Genomic DNA, 16,864 nt, shown 5'->3' on the forward strand with positions numbered 1-16,864 from the left:
CCACAATTTCAACAATGTTAATTTTGTAGGCAATGATCTGATGAACTGGTCGCAAAACTTGAATAATAACTATGTATGTGTGTACATATATTTGTATGTATGTTTCTATATATGTATGTGTGTACGTGTGTACGTATGTATGTATATATGTTATATGTATATATGTATGTATTATATGTATGTATGCATGTATGCACGTCTATATTTATGTTTTATTATATTAAGTGGTTGACCACGAAACTTATTTTTGCGTATCGCCCTACTATGCGATTCTCACGGAGGTTTTCATGCTTTGAGTAGATATGTATGTATCATTCTATATTTTAAAAGCAGACCAAGCGATTTTCACAAGTAAGAATTACAGGTTTTTATGCCTTAATTATAAGTACTATAATAACGACTCGTGATGGCTTTATGGTAAGTTTTAGCTCTGCTCTCTCTCTCACTCTAATTTACTCCATTGCACTTCATCTTATATTTTGCTCCGCTTTATTTCTATAATATAAGAAACTGTATTACCTTGCACTTAATTGCAACTATTCCCATTTCTAGCACCTCCTTAATCGTTCTGATTTAGACTATACACACAGAAACGCATCTGTTGTCATTATCCTTGTATTGTGCCGCCAACCCCAGTTGTTGGCCTGTGCACTGCAAATGACACAAGTTAAATGCCGACTAAGTGTTACTGACAGCCACGCTGCATCCGAGGCAGCTGCTCGGGGAGCGACGCCCCACCCCCTTCTGGAGGAACTCGCACCGACTCGACTTGACTTGTCGTCACGAGTATTCTTGTTGTTGGCCTGTAAATAAAATCAGTGCCCTGTAGCGCCAAAGTTGGCAAAGTTTTCATGCACTAAATGACTTGTCGTCCTCGACAGTTCGTATTAAACTAAAGTGAACAACATCCTGCCCGCCGCACACATCCTTCAGCGGGCGACACAAAGTTGACACCCGACAAGTCAGATTCTAGTACATTAAATTAATGAAATGATTTGCTGGTGCTATTCCCCCTTCTTCACATGCTCCCACCCATAAAGGTTATGCTCTGGAGATCTCGGTCGAAACTTAAAATGTGACAACGTTTTCAAGACCATAAATATGCGCAAATCATCGAAATCAACAACAACAACAACAACAACAACAATTCTCATAACAATAGCCCCAGACATCAGGATGATGTGACCAATTGTGGGTCATTAATCTTTCAAAACAAATGCGGTTCAATGTTTTTGACAGCGGGGTAGAAAATAGAAAGGAAAAAAATGTAAAAAAAGCAACCAAATACCCTACAAGCAAGACTCTATACAAATTCGACAGATTTAAGGCATATAATAAATTTTAAAAAATAAATAAAAACATCAAACTTATAATATAAAAGTTCAAATGTAAAATGTATATGTGAGTCGTATATGTGAACATATGAATATTAGCTATGTAAAAATATATAGAGATATATAATCTACTAGCGGGTATAACCCGGCCTTGCCCGTGGAACGTATGTTAAAAATCAACGTTCTCAAAAAGCTTTGAAAATGATTTTGAAACTTATCGGACGGTAAACAAACAATTTTCATAGAAACGTTTTCCGCCAATTTACCACTGTTACGGGTGGAATTTTCCAAATCGCTAAAATACGTATTTATTAAGTTCTTATGTAGAGCTTTGAAAATAAGTTTGAAGCAAATCGGACACAACTTAATACTTCGCCCAAAAAATCTCTGAATCGCATTCCCCCCGAAGAAGTTTGAATTCTGCGAAAAGTGTGAAACACGTCTCAAAAGATTTTTCTTATAGATCTCTGGAAACGAATTTGAGCGCGAAACGTCACCCACCAAATCTTTGACCTCCATTTCCACCAAGGAGGAATGGATTTTCCTAAAAGTGTGAAACACCCCTCAAATGAATTTGAACAAAGATCTTTGAAAATAAGTTTGAGGCCGATCGGATGGTAAACAAAAAAGTTACATACAAACGATTTTCGCGATTTTTCCACACTTGCGGGTGGAATTTCCCGAAACCCCGTTTTAACGTGCACCTACATCGCATAAGGTAGCTACAGTGAAAATTTCAGCTTCCTAGCTCTTACGGTTTGGGCTGTGCGTTGATCACCAATCAGTCAATCAGTCAGTCAGTCAGGACAAACAGTTTTATATATAGAGATTCTATAGGCTTTTCATACAAACGAAATTCTTAAAAGCATGAGAAATTGATTTGCCAACTCATGCCTAATCGCGAGTTTTTGGGAAATTTACTTTCACAGAATCTTGTGAAAAGTGTGAGTGAAAACAGCGAAGTTTACACAGAAAATTTTCTGAATATAATTAGAATTCATTATGTCCCAATATACAAATTGACAATATATGTATGCATGCTCAATTTTTTTTTTTACATTCTGATTCCCTTTCGTTTTGTTACTATAAGGGATAAAGAAATATTTTCACAGAACAAACAAAAAGCAAACCTAATCATATTCAAATGAATTCAAATCACAAAATCTTACTGAATGCGGCGAAATAGTTAAAAATCGAATTACTAAAAAATTTAATAAAAATTAATTAAACATTTTTTAAGCTTACTCAAGACTTGTAAGATGAATGTACAATACATGCAGAACTTTGATCCATTATTTTTTAAGATTTAATCAAATTTCCTATTTAATATTCCCCTTTTGCCAAATCATTTCCCATGGCAGGTATGCTCTCTCGTTTGCAGTGTCGTCAAATTGTTGACAATGGAACGAGCCATGTGATAAAAAAAAAAGAGCATTCACTTCTCTCACAGTCACAGATACAGACGCGTCTCGTCTAGAGGGCGGTGGCCGAGGGGTATTGGGGAGGGGGGGAGGGAGGGGGGCAGCTACTGTCATTTACAAGCCCAGTGAACTATTCAACGCGTCTGGCTTTGATGGCCATGCAGCGCGACGACATATTACTTCCTTATTTGTGGGCCGTACAAACGACCTTTGGCTGGGACAGTGGGAAGCAGCCAAGCCACCCCTAAATACACACACACGCACACACACACACACAGACACGCCGTGCAAACGTCACGCAGCCAAAAAGTGAAACATTCAGCGCGGCAATTTCCACTCAAAATTATGCATTTAACAACGATGTGTGCCTTGGTGTGTGTTGTCGTTGTTGTTGTTGTTGTTGGTGTGTGTGTTGTTGTTGTTGGTGTGTGTGTTGTTGTTGTTGTTGTTGATGTGTGTGTCGTTGTTGTGTGTGCCTGCCAAACATGCGCGTTAAAACAATGACTGGACGCTGACAGCGAGCCAAACATCCGCCAGATAAAAATGCTCCACACTTCACAATTTGATTGAATCAACTGGCGCGTGGATTCGTGGATTCAATTCCGGGTGCGGGGAATATGCTATGCTGCTAGTACCCACGCTGTGGACGCTTTGTCATTGTGCGTGGGTCTCGTTTGGGGAAGGAACGTTGCCCAAATGGCATTAGTACGACGCGACAGGACAGCCCAGGACGGGGAGGAGGAGTTGCTGCTGGGATGATAATGATAAGCGTATAAAACCATTAAGTGATTCCACTTAAATGAGCACGTTAGGATAAATGTGACTCGTCTTCTTTTTTTTCAGTTTCATTTTGTTGTTGTCTTTCCTTTTTTGGTATCAACATTTTCGTTGCCTGCTTTGAGGCGTTGCCGATTTAAAAGGTGCGCGAATCGAGGCAGATTCGTGAAATGGCAATGACAATGGACACAATTCGTGGGCAAAAACAATTTTGAATAGAAAAATAATGGATTAGAGGGAAATAATGGATTTAAGGGAAATTAAGTAGAAAATACTGCCCATTTGTAGGTTAGAAATCAATATAAATGTCTGCTATAAGGTTCGATTAAAATTTGTGCCTATAATCTGGCAACGCTTTTTATTAATATTGAAGGTTGCCCGACTATAAGCAATACATCGTCAGGTGGCAACACTGGACAACTTCAACCTAATAGATATCAGCTGCCAGCTAGATATTAACAGGCTGTCAACTTTGACAGTAACCTGAGACAGGCGGCATACAAAACCAACTGCTGCTTGGTAAATGTGAACAGTTATCCGATCATAGCACATTTGACAGCAATGGCTAAAACAATAGGATACCTTCTGGTTACATTTTCAACTGAGCGCACAATTTAATACGAAAACATGTATCAAAGAAGCTTACTTATTTGGCCCACTGTCAGTGCCACTAATTGAATATCACTGAGCTACAAAAAGCACAAGGGAAAGTATAACGAGACCACAAAAACAAAAAAAAAAAGGGGGAAGGAAAACAACAACAGAATTTGCTTCACTTTCGACAAACATAAAAGTCAGCTCCAGCTAAGAGCCGGAGCAGCTCCCTGGCAGGATAAGCTTAAATCCATGTAGCCAACTCGGGGCGTGCACGACATGCTTGTCGGCAGCAAAGGACGCAGCAGCAAGAGGAGCTGCCGCTAACTGTCCCGGAGCGTTGGGCGTTCCACGTTAAATGGCCAACAAGGTGACAATGCAGATATAATGCGATATGCGGCGGCAGACAAAACGGCAAACGTGCCCGGCTCGATTCGATTGTCGATTCGCAATTGATAATGCTTAATGTGAACTGTCGCAGTCAGCTTCAATCACTGATGAATGATGAGGGAGGCCAGAAGACAAAAAAAAAAAAAATAAAAAAACAAAAACAAAATTAACGTGAAAGTAAGAATATCTTCGGCAAGCTGAACATTTAATACCCTTGCAGATATATGCGAATATTGAAGCTCGTAAATTCTGAGTTTGATAAAAAAATATTTCATTTTTCCGCCGATTCTTCCTGCAGTGCTATACGATATAGTGGTGAGATATTGATAATGATATGATATGGATATTAAATACCGGAATTGGTCAATATATCTATTATTTATTGGTCCGATCCGGCCGGTTCCGACATATGTAATACCTAAAACAAGTTTCAAGATAAAAGCTTCAAAGCTGAGAGACTAATTCGCATGGAAACAGGCAGATGGACAGAAGGACATGGCTATATTTATTTACTTATTAATGGTCGACAAAATGGAGTGTCTTCCACATTATTTAATATATCACATTTGGTCAGACTGATGGAGTTGTTTTATTTGCCCGTCCGGCCAGCTATGTCCCTTTTCACAGCTGTTGATGCTGATCTTGAATATGTATACTTGATGGGGACGAAGATGCCGCCTTCTATGCGTTACAAATAACATGACAAAGTTATAATACCCTCAAAAAAGGGTATACAAAGGTGACACCCGGCTTATCTCTGAACTTTACGCTCAATATAGCACGCAGCTGGCTGACAATGTTAAATGATGTCGACAGGGCGCACATAGTTAATGACCAAATTTTAATATCTGAAAGATGGCGGCTTAAAGCGCATCATTTTTGGATCAGAGATTGACAAAATAAGTCAAAAATAAAGTGGAATATATTAATAGATAGCTAAAGCCAATTCAATAATGCGGAAAACAAAATCTTCTCTAACTTATAAGAAAATAAAAATGTATTGTAATTGTAATGTTGTCAAAACATTTGGATTGATTTAATATTTCGAAACTGATTCTCTATAGAATATCAAATTTTTAACTCAACATATTAAAAACAACTAGAGAAAAACGTGCAAGTAGCGCATGGAAAAGCCATGTTAAAGTCAATGGAAAAGTAGCTCCACAAATTGTTGGCAAACATGAATCAGAGCTTGCGCCTGGCAAGGAAAAACTGGTGTCATAAGAGGAAACTGTAAGTTGTGGCAGCGGCGACACCCGCATCCTTGGCGCAAGTTTTGCGCTGTGGACATTTGTTAATTGTCAGCCGGAGGTTTTTCGGTTAGCAAACATGCAGTTGGCCAAAAGCCAACGCGGCCAGCACGACAAATCGGTGAAACGCGAAATGGTAACAATTTAATTAAGTTTTTGGTACGTTATTTGCGCCGGCACTTAAAGTACTTTCGACTGTCGCCTTTTGGCCCGGCACTTGACTTGTTTTGCACCTTTTGCATGTTTGGCTATTGCTAATTACGCAAATGTTCTTAACTTTAAAATTGCGACGCCATTTTACACGCGAGCTGCGTGTGAAATTTACAGCGACAACAACGCCCTATTCTCTCTCTCTCGCTAGGCCACGCCCACCAACTGTGCACTTTGGTTTTGTCTGTTTAACTTTGGTTCATAGCTCGCTGACTTTTGCTGATTGTGCAACAGCGCAAAGAATCCCGGCAACTGCAAGCACTACAACCCACCATTTGCCACCTGCCCCTCTCCATCCCCTTTATCCCCTCCCCCTTCCCTTTAACCTTTGTGACATGCACTTGCAATTTATTTTTTATGTATACATACATATATTTGTTAGTTTTGAAAATTAAAATCTTTACTCAGCGCAAGGTTATGTCGAATTTGATGTTTTTGATGTGCAACAGTGCGTATTCGTGTTTACCAAGTGTTTGTCTGTAATGAGAATGCGGTTTCATAAGTCTAATGAAGTTTCTGAAAATATATTGTCATACATTCAAATAAAATGTATATTAATGAAACAACCCATTAGCTGACTTTATATTCCCATCGACTTTCTACAGGTTTTCTATAGCGTTGCACAGAAAGAACTAAGAACTGTATAGAATTTATATAAAAATACATAAGTTAATTAAAACTTGAGTTCATCGTAGACATAAACAATTTTTATCTGAAAAATTTTCATTTAAATTATCCAAGTTCCAAGTGTCCATTCCAAGGAAAGCAAATTCGTTAAGCAAAAAGTTTCAGAATAAGACACAAAGAAGAAACACAAAAAATGAGCTCGATCGAGAGTGTAGTTTTTAGAGAGAATTAAAAGGCTTTAGGGAAAATTATATAATTTTTAATTTTACTGTATTTCTTATTTTTATATTAGGCAGAACTTTACAACTAATCTATATGTACTGTTTCTTTTCCAAGTTATTAATGAAGCTTCTTTTTGTTTGTTGGCATTGAACAATGCTTCAATTTACATTAAAGTGCTGTCTCATAACTGCAATAGATGTCGCATATCCCCAAGACAGCTTCCGTAAAATGTTCCCAGTCCTTTTTTTTGATATTTGAACTTTGCAAATGCCAAGCAGATTTTTGGCTCTCAAATGCATTTTATAGCGAGAACACAAAACAAGAAGCTCAGACATGGTCTTAGATTTAGACACACAGGCACACACCTGAGACACACACACACATGCAGGCACACACCTGAGACACACACGTACACCTTTGGCAGCTGCTGTCAGTCAATTTCCATTAAGTCAACACCTTATTGAATTTTATTGTAAATTGAAAAAAGAAACTGCAAACTGCAAAATTGCTATACAAAGGCACATGACAAAATTCTTAGCACATAAATTGAGATTTGGAAAGCAAATTGAAGGGATCCAAATGTGGCTACTACTTTTATATATAGCATAAGAAAGTAAGAGAGAGAGAGAGAGATAGGGGGAGAGAGTGTGTTAATAATATGCTGTTCATTTTAGCAATTAATTTGCATAGCTGGCCAACAATTGTGTAATTTGTATTTGTCACATAAATTATCACGCAATGAAAATAGTTTTCAAATTTGCAGACAGCGAGCAGCACATGGTGTTCAGGGGGGGGGGGGGGGGGGGGGGGTGAACCATACGCAACTATCGATAAATTATAAGGCCGTTGACAACGCCCCCTAATTCCCATCACTAAGAACCCAGACAAACCAAACAGGAAACAGCAACTGACTAATTTTTCGCCCCCACCATTTTAGGTGCTTGGCCAGAACCGCAAATTTTATGCACGTTATAAATCACGACGACGACGACGTCGACGACGACTGCGAAAATGTTCACATTAATTGTTGCAACGTCATTTTCGGGCCTATTGTGTCGGGTAGTTCGGTTGGGGTCGCACTCAGCAAGGCTAATAAAAGGCGTTCGCTCTATATATGTGGCTCCAGACGCCTTTGTGTCACGTGGCAATTTCGCAAAAGGAATTTCAACAATGTAGACGTTTTTACAACAGTTTGGGGCCAGCGGCAACTGGCAGCAGCAGCAGCAGCAGCAGTAGCAGTTGCGCAAAAAAAAATAAAGAACTCTCAACTATTTTTTCTTTTTTTGTTTGGCGCATAGGCAAATGTGTTTGTTGGCGGAGGGTGGTGGCAATGAAACATGACTGTTTAGTGGCTGGATTTGGGATTTGTCAAAGGCGCGCATACAATGCCGTACAAAGTCCGTCGCGGCTGGGTAATTTTCATAATTTTACATTTGAGACCCTGCAGCATGGGCAGCGTCTGTCTGTGCTTTAAGCGAAATTCCATTCGTGTGCCAACTTTCAATATGTACAACATAAAAAAAAAGTTTTTATTTTAGCCCATCACTAATTGTGCAGAACTTGCACATCGCTAACTTCCAATAAAAAAAAAAACTTGAATTTTGATTTTCTTGCTACGCATTATTTGCACGCTACGTACACACACAAACACATGCATACAAATGTAAATACAAGGAATATGTATGTATGTATGTGGGTTGGTGTTTGTGTGCGTGGGGTAGAAGACGCACATAAAATGCAGGCAAAAACACTCGAAACGTAAAAGTTATGCACAAAGACAAAAACAGCAAAAGGGCGTCGTTAATATTTCAAAAACAGAAACAGCCAAACAAAACGGAACAGAAATGCTTAAAATATACCCACACACATACAAGCATAACAAAAACGTGCTGGCAAATTTCAATAAGAGCAACAACAAAAACACAACAACACTTTAGACAATTGCACGCGTCCATTCTTGACTTGTGCAATGTGAAAATATTAAAAGGCATATTTGTCGCTTGGTCAGCAACTAGACTATAGGTGAACCAAGGCACAGGAGAAATAGCAACAGCAGCAAATGAGACAAACGGAAGATGTTCGTTGCACGTAATTTATGGCCCAGAGTCAATGTAAGGTTAGGTTACGTTCGGTTTGAGCGTCGCACGCACATTTGCAAAAAGCTGTCAATGTGCTTTGCGTCTGTGTGTGTGTGTGTATGTACATTTGTAATGGGGGGACCCGACACTGCAAATTAATTGTGGACAACGCAGGGCACAACTGACCTGAGCTAAGTGGCTGCTTGTGGGGCTTAAATGTCCATTTATCACCTGCTCGGTCAAAGTTCAAAGGATGAGACCAACTTCTTACATGTGCTTTAATTAGCTGCTTGCGCTTACCTCTTGCTTTCCTCACGCTCATGTTTTATTTCGACGATGCTCTTATATGATTCCATATTTATTTTTTAGCATACACTTGTGATATTCCCGCATAAATTCGCACAATTTTTTACAAGCAAACGAAAGTTTTAAAAAATGCCCGCACACAGACGCAGCGCAGAAAAAGTGTTGCCCATGCTTAGAATAGCCAGTGCTGCCACACTGTCGCAACAGCTTGGCAGCGCTGCCAGATTCATGTTAATGCAAATTTCAGGCCACACTGCACGAACAGCTGCTGAATTTACCGCCAAATTGAATTCAAAAATTTGATTCATATCATTTCGTTTAATAATATTTTGTTCGGGAAACAGTCTTAGGGATTACCAACACCTGGATGAGTATTCGTTAATACTACCAATAACCTTTCAGCGCTTTAATGGAAACGGCGCAACCCAGCCGCCAAAGGCGCGCTCCAGCTCCTCGGCCACGGCCAAGCACAGGCGATCATTGTTGTGATTGGACACCACCTGTATGCCCAGGGGCATGCCCTGCGCATCCAGACCCATGGGCACCTGCGTCACCGGCAAACGCAGCACATTGAACAGGCTAAAGTAGCTGAAGTCCATAAACTTGACCAGTGGATAGTAATGAAAGGGTGCCGTGCGTGGAGAACTATGAAAGATCAGCACTCCATTCTCACCCAGCAGCTCTTGCAGCGCTGCCTTGCACTTTTTGGTTGCTTTGCGCATCTGAGCCTCGTTCTCCTTGGGCAAGAGGCTATCCAGCAGCGAGTATATGGCCGCCATGCTGTATTCGCCCTGACCCAGCAGCTTTTTGAATAGCTCCACAAACGGATTCAGCTCGACGCCATTGCCCAGCAGCTGATTGAAGTTGGCCGGCTCCTGGGTCATCCAGTAGCGCCACATTTTGCCGGTCAGCTGCGTCTCCGGCAGCTTCGCCAAGCGCACCTCCTTCCCGGTAAGCGACTCGAAATGCTTGCGGACATTGTACATAATGCGCTCCGTTTCGCGATTGATGGGATTGCACTGGCGCATCCCAATGCTGGGCACATAAAAGTAGCGCAGACTCTTCACATCCACCTGCTCATCCAGCTTGAGCACACTGTGCAGTGCCGGCTCCAGCAGCACCTTCATAATGGGCCGCAAATCGCTGGCATGGCGCGTCATAGGACCCGCACAGACCATTGTCTCCTGCTCCTTGCCGGTGCGAAAGGTGCAGCCGGCCATATTGATGGCGCCCGTGCTGGGCTTATGCCCGAAAATGCCACAATTAAAGGCCGGAATGCGTATGGAGCCGCCTATATCGGTGCCCAGGCCAAAGCCAGTGCAGCAGGCTGAGATTAAAGCGGCTTCACCGCCCGAGGAACCGCCCACGGATCGCCTCAGATCGTAGGGATTATTGGTGCCGCCAATAAGCATATTGCGCGACTCGATCCACTTATTCACCTCCGGCACATTGCTGGTGGCTATGATAATGGCGCCGCTTTGCTTCATCAGACGCACACATTCCGCATCATTCGTGGCCCGCACATCCTTGCGCGCCAGCAGGCCCAAGGTGTGCAGCTTGCCGGCCACACAGGTGCTGTCCTTGGTGGTGAACGGTACGCCCAGAAAGGGCAGCGCCAGCAGCTGTTCATCTGTATAATGATTCGTCGCCAGCTGCTCGTCGATAACGCGCGCCTGCTCCAGTGCCTCCTTTACAAAGGGTCCATCGACGACAGCGTTCAGTTCACGGTTCACAATTTCGATACGGTCACAATAGGCTTTCACGATGTCGTAACTTTTCAGCTTGCGTTCGCGTATTTGTTTTGCCAACTCAACGGCGCTCTTGGTCAATATGACCTGTTGATCCACATTTGGAGGAGTTGCGACACGCTTCTGTGGACCCAGATACCAGCCCAGGGCAAATTCCAAGAGGCGATCGGTTATGATGTGGACAAGGGTTAACAGAGCCTCCAACAATGCATGCCAAAAACTCATGATGAAATTGTTTTCTTATCTTTTTGCACCACGCGACGTCTTGTAAAGTCAGCAAGTATTTAACTAGATATACATATGTAGTACATGCATATCATAAAAAAGTTGTTTTTAATTACCCTACTGGCGTTGCCACTCCAACAAAGTTTTACAGCTCTGCATAAACCGGTATGAAAAGCTCTGTATTCAAACAGCTCAACAGCCGTTGGCAGCTGGGGTCTCGTTACGTTACGACAACAACTGATAAAATGTACGCTGTTTCTGGCGGCAAGAGGCTTAACGCCTAAAAATTAATCAATTTACCTATTTTTCAACACTTAGTGAATTAAAAGTAAATATCTCACGATTTATAAGCACAATAGATATTGATACATAAATTATGAGGCTTCGCGATGGCGTTGCCACACTTTTTACGATTTTATATATAAACGATATTGCCTTCAACTGCATACATTTACGTAAATCTTTCTATTTATTATATTAAATGAATTATTTTCGATTGCATGACATTGCTTGCAAGAAATTGGTCGTGTCACGTCGCAGCATGCATGACCCATCGTCGACACGAAACACGCCACTAGCAACAACAATATAAATAAATATCGACCCGTCGCTGCCGTCGCCGCAGCTGAGAGTGGTAGTTGCTTTACCGTCGCGCTGCTAAAGCGTCGCCAATTTGCTGCTGTCACAGTACCTGTATCGAATTTTCGTATGTAAAAACAAACGACTGCCAAAATAGAAAGTCAACTCATTTTAATGCAAATGCGCTTAACTTAAATGCTAAAACTGTGCGAATTGCATTAAAACGTCGAACTTGCAACGGCCTTGGCCAGACTTGTGTTTGTTTTTCGAGATGAGTGCATCTGTGTGTATTTGTGTGTGGGTGTGCGTGTAGCTGAGAAACTGAGCAACTGCTCAAATTGCATATTTGATTAATTTATCATTCAAGGAACTGCACCTAACGTACACTTGCCCAGATCTACGTGTTGATGATCATTAACTGCAATTGGTTTGCTTAGCGTGTTTGTGTTTTTGTTTACTTGGCGCATTCAAAATCGCCGCTTCATTTTTCCTTGTGTGTCGTAACTCGTTTGATAAACAAACAATTTCGTTGTCGTAGCTGGTGAAAAGTACGTTTTACATTTTGTGTAAATACAATAATCTTGCTATACTCATATATATTTGGCCATAGGGCTTATATTAGGCAAAATGTGCGAACTGCATATCTGGCTTAAGTGTAAACATTTTGGTGTTTAGCTGCTTGATAAATAAATAAAAAAAAAATGTAATTTTAGCTTATGCGCTGGTTCGTTTTGCTGCCCGGTACGCAGCTCACCCTGTGTGAAATTGGATAACGTTAAAAGTTGCTTATGTTCTGATCTTTCGAAAATTAAATTCACTTAATGGAGCTGTGCAGAAATTAAAAATCAATCAATTAATACCTGTACATGGAATTAAAAGAAAAAAACAGCAATTTTCCAACCGAAATCAAATAATTGAAAAATGAAAAATTTGTTTAATATTGCTGGTTGATATGCAGCTCACTTTGTGTAAAACTGCATGAAGCTTAAAACCGATGTTATAGAATTAAATAAATTGTAAAATAAACGGTTTTCCTCGAGCAAAACATCTGAGCTGCATACCTAGCCTGTGTGTACACTACCCGTGCCGCATTGGGGTATATCGTTTTTGTATTTGAATGATAACAGATAATGCAATCTAATATTGCTGCTTCTTTCACACGTGATAGTCCACAATTAACCTATTGGCAACTTAATGGTGATGAATAGGCAGCCGAAGCGTTTGCCCAATGATTAACCATAAGCCGAACCGGCAAGACAATCTAGAAACCGGGCCGATAGTAAACGAAATCATATTGTGAGGCGAAGGCGTGCGCCAGCTGTGCGCCGGCTATAAAGCCGCCTGCCAGGGCAAATCATTCGACAAAAGCACACATCGTGACAGTCGCACGAGCTAACGTTATAATACGAATAATCAATTATTTATATAAATATATACATACATATATATTATATATATTTATATTACATACTTTACAGTTAAAACTGTCAAACGTTCGATGGAAATGAAGCCAGCCGCCAGCCAGGTAACAGCGCCGGCCGCGTCCAGTGGTGAATCATCTGCTTCGGCCGCGGCTGCCGCATATATGCGGCAATTTGAGAACATTATAGCGCCGGGTAACGAGGCCTCCATGACCAGAGAGTTCAAACCGCAGGTGGCCTATGAGTTTGAACGGTACTTGAATCCACAAAAACTAAAACAGCACGTGCTGCGCAGCGATAAGCTGCGCTCTCTGCTGGAGCATTATGCACGGGAGACGAAACAGCCTTTAAAGAAGCTGGAGCAGCAGGCGCGTGCGATTATCGATGAGATCGGCTTGGATAGAAATATGGCCATAATACGTTGGTGTGGCATTGCCATAACGGCGATTGGCAAGCGCATTTGCGATGGCTTCTATGTCAATTCGGCCAGCATGGCCAATGTGCGCAAGGATATGGGCCGTTGTCCTGTGTTGTATCTTCCCAGTCATCGCAGCTATATGGATTTTATACTGATGAGCTACATATGCTATTATTATGATATTGAAATACCTGGCATTGCGGCCGGCATGGGTAAGTCTCACATATGTCATATGTCAGTTTCTGGGCCAGCCTAACATTTTAATCCCGTCCAGACTTTCACTCCATGTTTGGCATGGGCACCATGTTGCGAAAAACGGGCGCATTTTTTATGCGTCGCTCCTTCTCGAACGACGAGCTCTACTGGGACATCTTCCGGGAATATATGTACGCCCTGGTCGCCAATTATCATATAGGCGTGGAGTTTTTCATAGAAGGCACACGCTCGCGCAATTTTAAAGCGCTGGTGCCCAAGGTGGGCCTGTTGTCCATGGCATTGCTGCCTTATTTTACGGGCGAGGTGCCGGATGTAATGATTGTGCCCGTTAGCGTTGCCTATGAGCGTGTGCTGGAGGAGCAGCTGTTTGTCTATGAACTGCTGGGCGTGCCCAAGCCAAAGGAGTCAACCAAAGGGTTCTTTAAAGCTCTGAAAATCATCGACGAGCGTTTCGGCAAAATGTTTCTGGACTTCGGTGAGCCCATCTCAGTGCGCGAATTCTTTGGACACGACAGCACACAGCGTATGCAACGCGCTGGATTGGCTGGACAATTGCAGAAGCTCAATCGCCAGGAGATCGAACTGGTCAAGCAGCTGGCCAATGAGATTATCTATCAACAGCAGCGACGCATTGTCATCAGCACCTTCAATCTGTTGAGTCTCTACTATGCCAGTCAGCTGTATGGACAGCGCGGCGTTAATCTGGACGAAGTGTCCTCGGCCATACTCCATCTGAAGCGAATGTTTGAGCAGCTGGGCGCCCATGTGAGCACCAGTACGAATAGCATCAAGGCGGACGTGATCGATACCATTGAGATACACAGCAATATTTTACAATTTCGAGCGGGACGACTCCAGTTCACGCCGCTGGCCGCCGACCAACTGGCGGCACAGATCGACGTGCGACGTCTGAAGGCACACGCCCTCTGTCCACAAACGATGGCGGTGGCAGTGCCCATGTTGGCACTGCAGCTGTATATAAATCCCTGCATGTTTTGGCTGGCACGACCCGCTTATCTGTTGCTTGCGTCGCTCAAGGAGGAGCGGCGTCAACGGATGCTTGACACCGTGGGCACATATGATGATACGTTGGCGGCACTGCACAACCATGTTAGCAGCATGGATGCGCTGTTCCAGCATGAGTTTATCATTGAATCGAATCGCGAAGCGGCCGAGTTTGAGACGCATTTGAAACTCCTGCTAGATGAGCATGCTGTGCAGCTGCACGAGCACACGGGCAGGATTAGTGTGCAGGATAATGAGTGCTCGCGGGTTATATTGGCTGCCCTGGCTCCATTTCTGTGCCTTTACTACCAGCTGGCAGTCACGTTGCGACAGGTTAGTATATTGTTTTTAACTCCAGGAAAACTTTGTTAACTTTTGTAAAACCCTATCTGCGCAGATGTCTGGCGAATTTAGCGCGAGGGATCTGTTGGTGCGCGTGCAGCAACATGTGGAACAGCTACTGCAGCAACCAGGTGGATCCGCGGCACATGTACATCCCTATTGTCTGGCTTTGGACAATCTCAATATTGCCATCTATGCGCTGATACAGTCAGGCTATCTGCACAAATCTCGCGATACGGGCATGATGTGCGTTGCGACGGCAACACCGATGAAGTGCCTCAGGCAGCTGGAGCTGCAGCTGCTCGAGTATTGCCAGCTGATGCCATTTGCCCAGTACTCGATGGCGGCCAATGAGCAGGCCCAATCGCATATGGCCAAATTATAACTGATAAATGGCAAGCGGTTGGCCAACAACACGCTGCCCGCCGCCTTGGCAACGCCCTCAACCCAACAGCATTGTACAATATCACAATTCATACAATTCATTGTCAGCCTGCTCAAGAATTGCCGCATCATATGCATACTCATTGTGTTTGTACTTGTGGCGCCGTTGTGGCAATTACTACTGTGGCTGATCGCAACCATGTGCTCAGCCGCATAGTGTGTGTGTGTGTGTGTGTGCGTGTGTGCGAGTGAAGTATATGGGTTAATGGCATGATGGGTTTGTCGTTTGTGTATACGAGGGTATTTTTTATTAGTCCTTAAGTATTTAATGATAATTGATATTTTGATTTGTTGCCATACACAAAAACTCTATCCAAAAAGATTTTGGATGCCAGTCAAATTGGCGCTATCATGATGTGAGGCGACAAATACTGTTATTATAGGTCAAGGAAGTCAGGTTTTTTTTATAGCTAGAGATCCCAACGACATTATTTAATATGCATGCAAACATATACACCCATTTATAGTTCTTGTGGATATTTGATATGATCTAGTTTTAAAATTCATTTTATTTCAACTATTTACCTTATTGACTTCTAAACATTCCTGGTACAATGCACAAAAAACACCTTTAAAATGAATTTATTTCAATTTATACGTTATATTTTATATAGTTTTGTATAGGTTTTAGTTATTTACATGTATATGGGTTTTATTTTTAAGACAAATGTTGGCAATGTTAATTTATGTTAATTTTTATGTTTGTCTGTTCAACCAGAATAGCTTGTATCGTTTGAATAAAGCAAAGTAATTGTATCTTAGTTTAATAACATCAGAAAATGTAAATATAACAATGTTAGCAATAATTCGCCATAATGTTAACTTTGTTGTATGATATTTAAAAGGCGCTATCACTTTTAAATGAAACTGAATATACTGTTAGTATTGTACTGTTACCAGAATGTAGACATGTTAGTAACAGCGCATCGCCGTCTCTTGCTCTTCTAAACTAATCCTGTTCTGTAATTGTATTGACATGTTAGTAACAGCACGTCTGAATGCTAATGTTTAAGTCTCGTACTAAAAGAGTAATTTTAATTAATATGCAAATCACTTTTAACTTTAATAATTAAGTTATGTATACATTACAGAACAATGTAACCAATAACTCAGCAATGTAACCGAAAGGGAAAAACATTTGGTGCTTAAGATTTTACTAGGCAACATTTGACATATACTTTCGTACTCGTTTTTAAAAAATCTCTTGCGGAAATTGGAGACATCTACTACTCGCCCCCCTTGTGGCAGAGAAGCTCA

General features: G+C 41.7%; 3 protein-coding genes and 1 long non-coding RNA gene across 5 annotated transcripts in view; 2 read left to right on the top strand and 2 right to left on the bottom strand.

Moving 5' to 3' along the window:
• The window catches only part of msi (musashi), a 147,063-nt gene extending 137,789 nt beyond the window's left edge, over positions 1-9,274 (bottom strand). For both annotated transcript variants that reach the window (XM_064692924.1, XM_064692916.1), the window contains exon 1: positions 9,204-9,274. In XM_064692924.1, coding sequence (XP_064548994.1) covers positions 9,204-9,259 — 56 coding nt within the window. In that variant the 5' untranslated portion in view covers positions 9,260-9,274. The remainder of the gene's footprint in view (positions 1-9,203) is intronic.
• LOC135435789 (uncharacterized) lies at positions 5,542-6,524 on the top strand. Its single transcript, XR_010437436.1, has 2 exons — positions 5,542-5,749; positions 6,385-6,524. It is a non-coding gene; the product is annotated as an uncharacterized LOC135435789 (long non-coding RNA).
• Positions 9,275-9,507: 233 nt separating the features above from the next.
• Positions 9,508-11,277, bottom strand: LOC135435754 (fatty-acid amide hydrolase 2). Its single transcript, XM_064692954.1, has one exon. It carries the CDS (start codon positions 11,180-11,182, stop codon positions 9,608-9,610), a length of 1,575 nt encoding a protein of 524 aa, XP_064549024.1. The 5' UTR covers positions 11,183-11,277; the 3' UTR covers positions 9,508-9,607.
• A 508-nt stretch (positions 11,278-11,785) lies between these two features.
• On the top strand, positions 11,786-16,833 carry Dhap-at (dihydroxyacetone phosphate acyltransferase). The gene is made up of 4 exons (XM_064692872.1): positions 11,786-11,888; positions 13,240-13,812; positions 13,875-15,154; positions 15,219-16,833. The coding sequence occupies exons 2-4, from the start codon at positions 13,260-13,262 to the stop codon at positions 15,546-15,548; spliced, it is 2,163 nt and encodes a 720-aa protein (XP_064548942.1). The 5' UTR covers positions 11,786-11,888; positions 13,240-13,259; the 3' UTR covers positions 15,549-16,833.
• The last annotated feature ends 31 nt before the right edge of the window (positions 16,834-16,864 follow it).

Source organism: Drosophila montana, unplaced genomic scaffold, assembly GCF_035044405.1.
Source record: "Drosophila montana isolate Dmon_TW-CO22-7 unplaced genomic scaffold, ASM3504440v1 contig_1505_1, whole genome shotgun sequence".
NCBI lineage: Eukaryota > Metazoa > Arthropoda > Insecta > Diptera > Drosophilidae > Drosophila > Drosophila montana.

Excerpts from the sequence above, each read along its gene's own strand:
- LOC135435754 (XM_064692954.1), bottom strand. The coding sequence starts at position 11,182 with ATGAGTTTTTGGCATGCATTGTTGGAGGCTCTGTTAACCCTTGTCCAC.
- Dhap-at (XM_064692872.1), top strand. The coding sequence starts at position 13,260 with ATGGAAATGAAGCCAGCCGCCAGCCAGGTAACAGCGCCGGCCGCGTCC. Across the intron at positions 13,813-13,874 it reads TGGCATTGCGGCCGGCATGG|ACTTTCACTCCATGTTTGGC; the intron begins GTAAGTCTCACA and ends AATCCCGTCCAG. Across the intron at positions 15,155-15,218 it reads TGGCAGTCACGTTGCGACAG|ATGTCTGGCGAATTTAGCGC; the intron begins GTTAGTATATTG and ends CTATCTGCGCAG.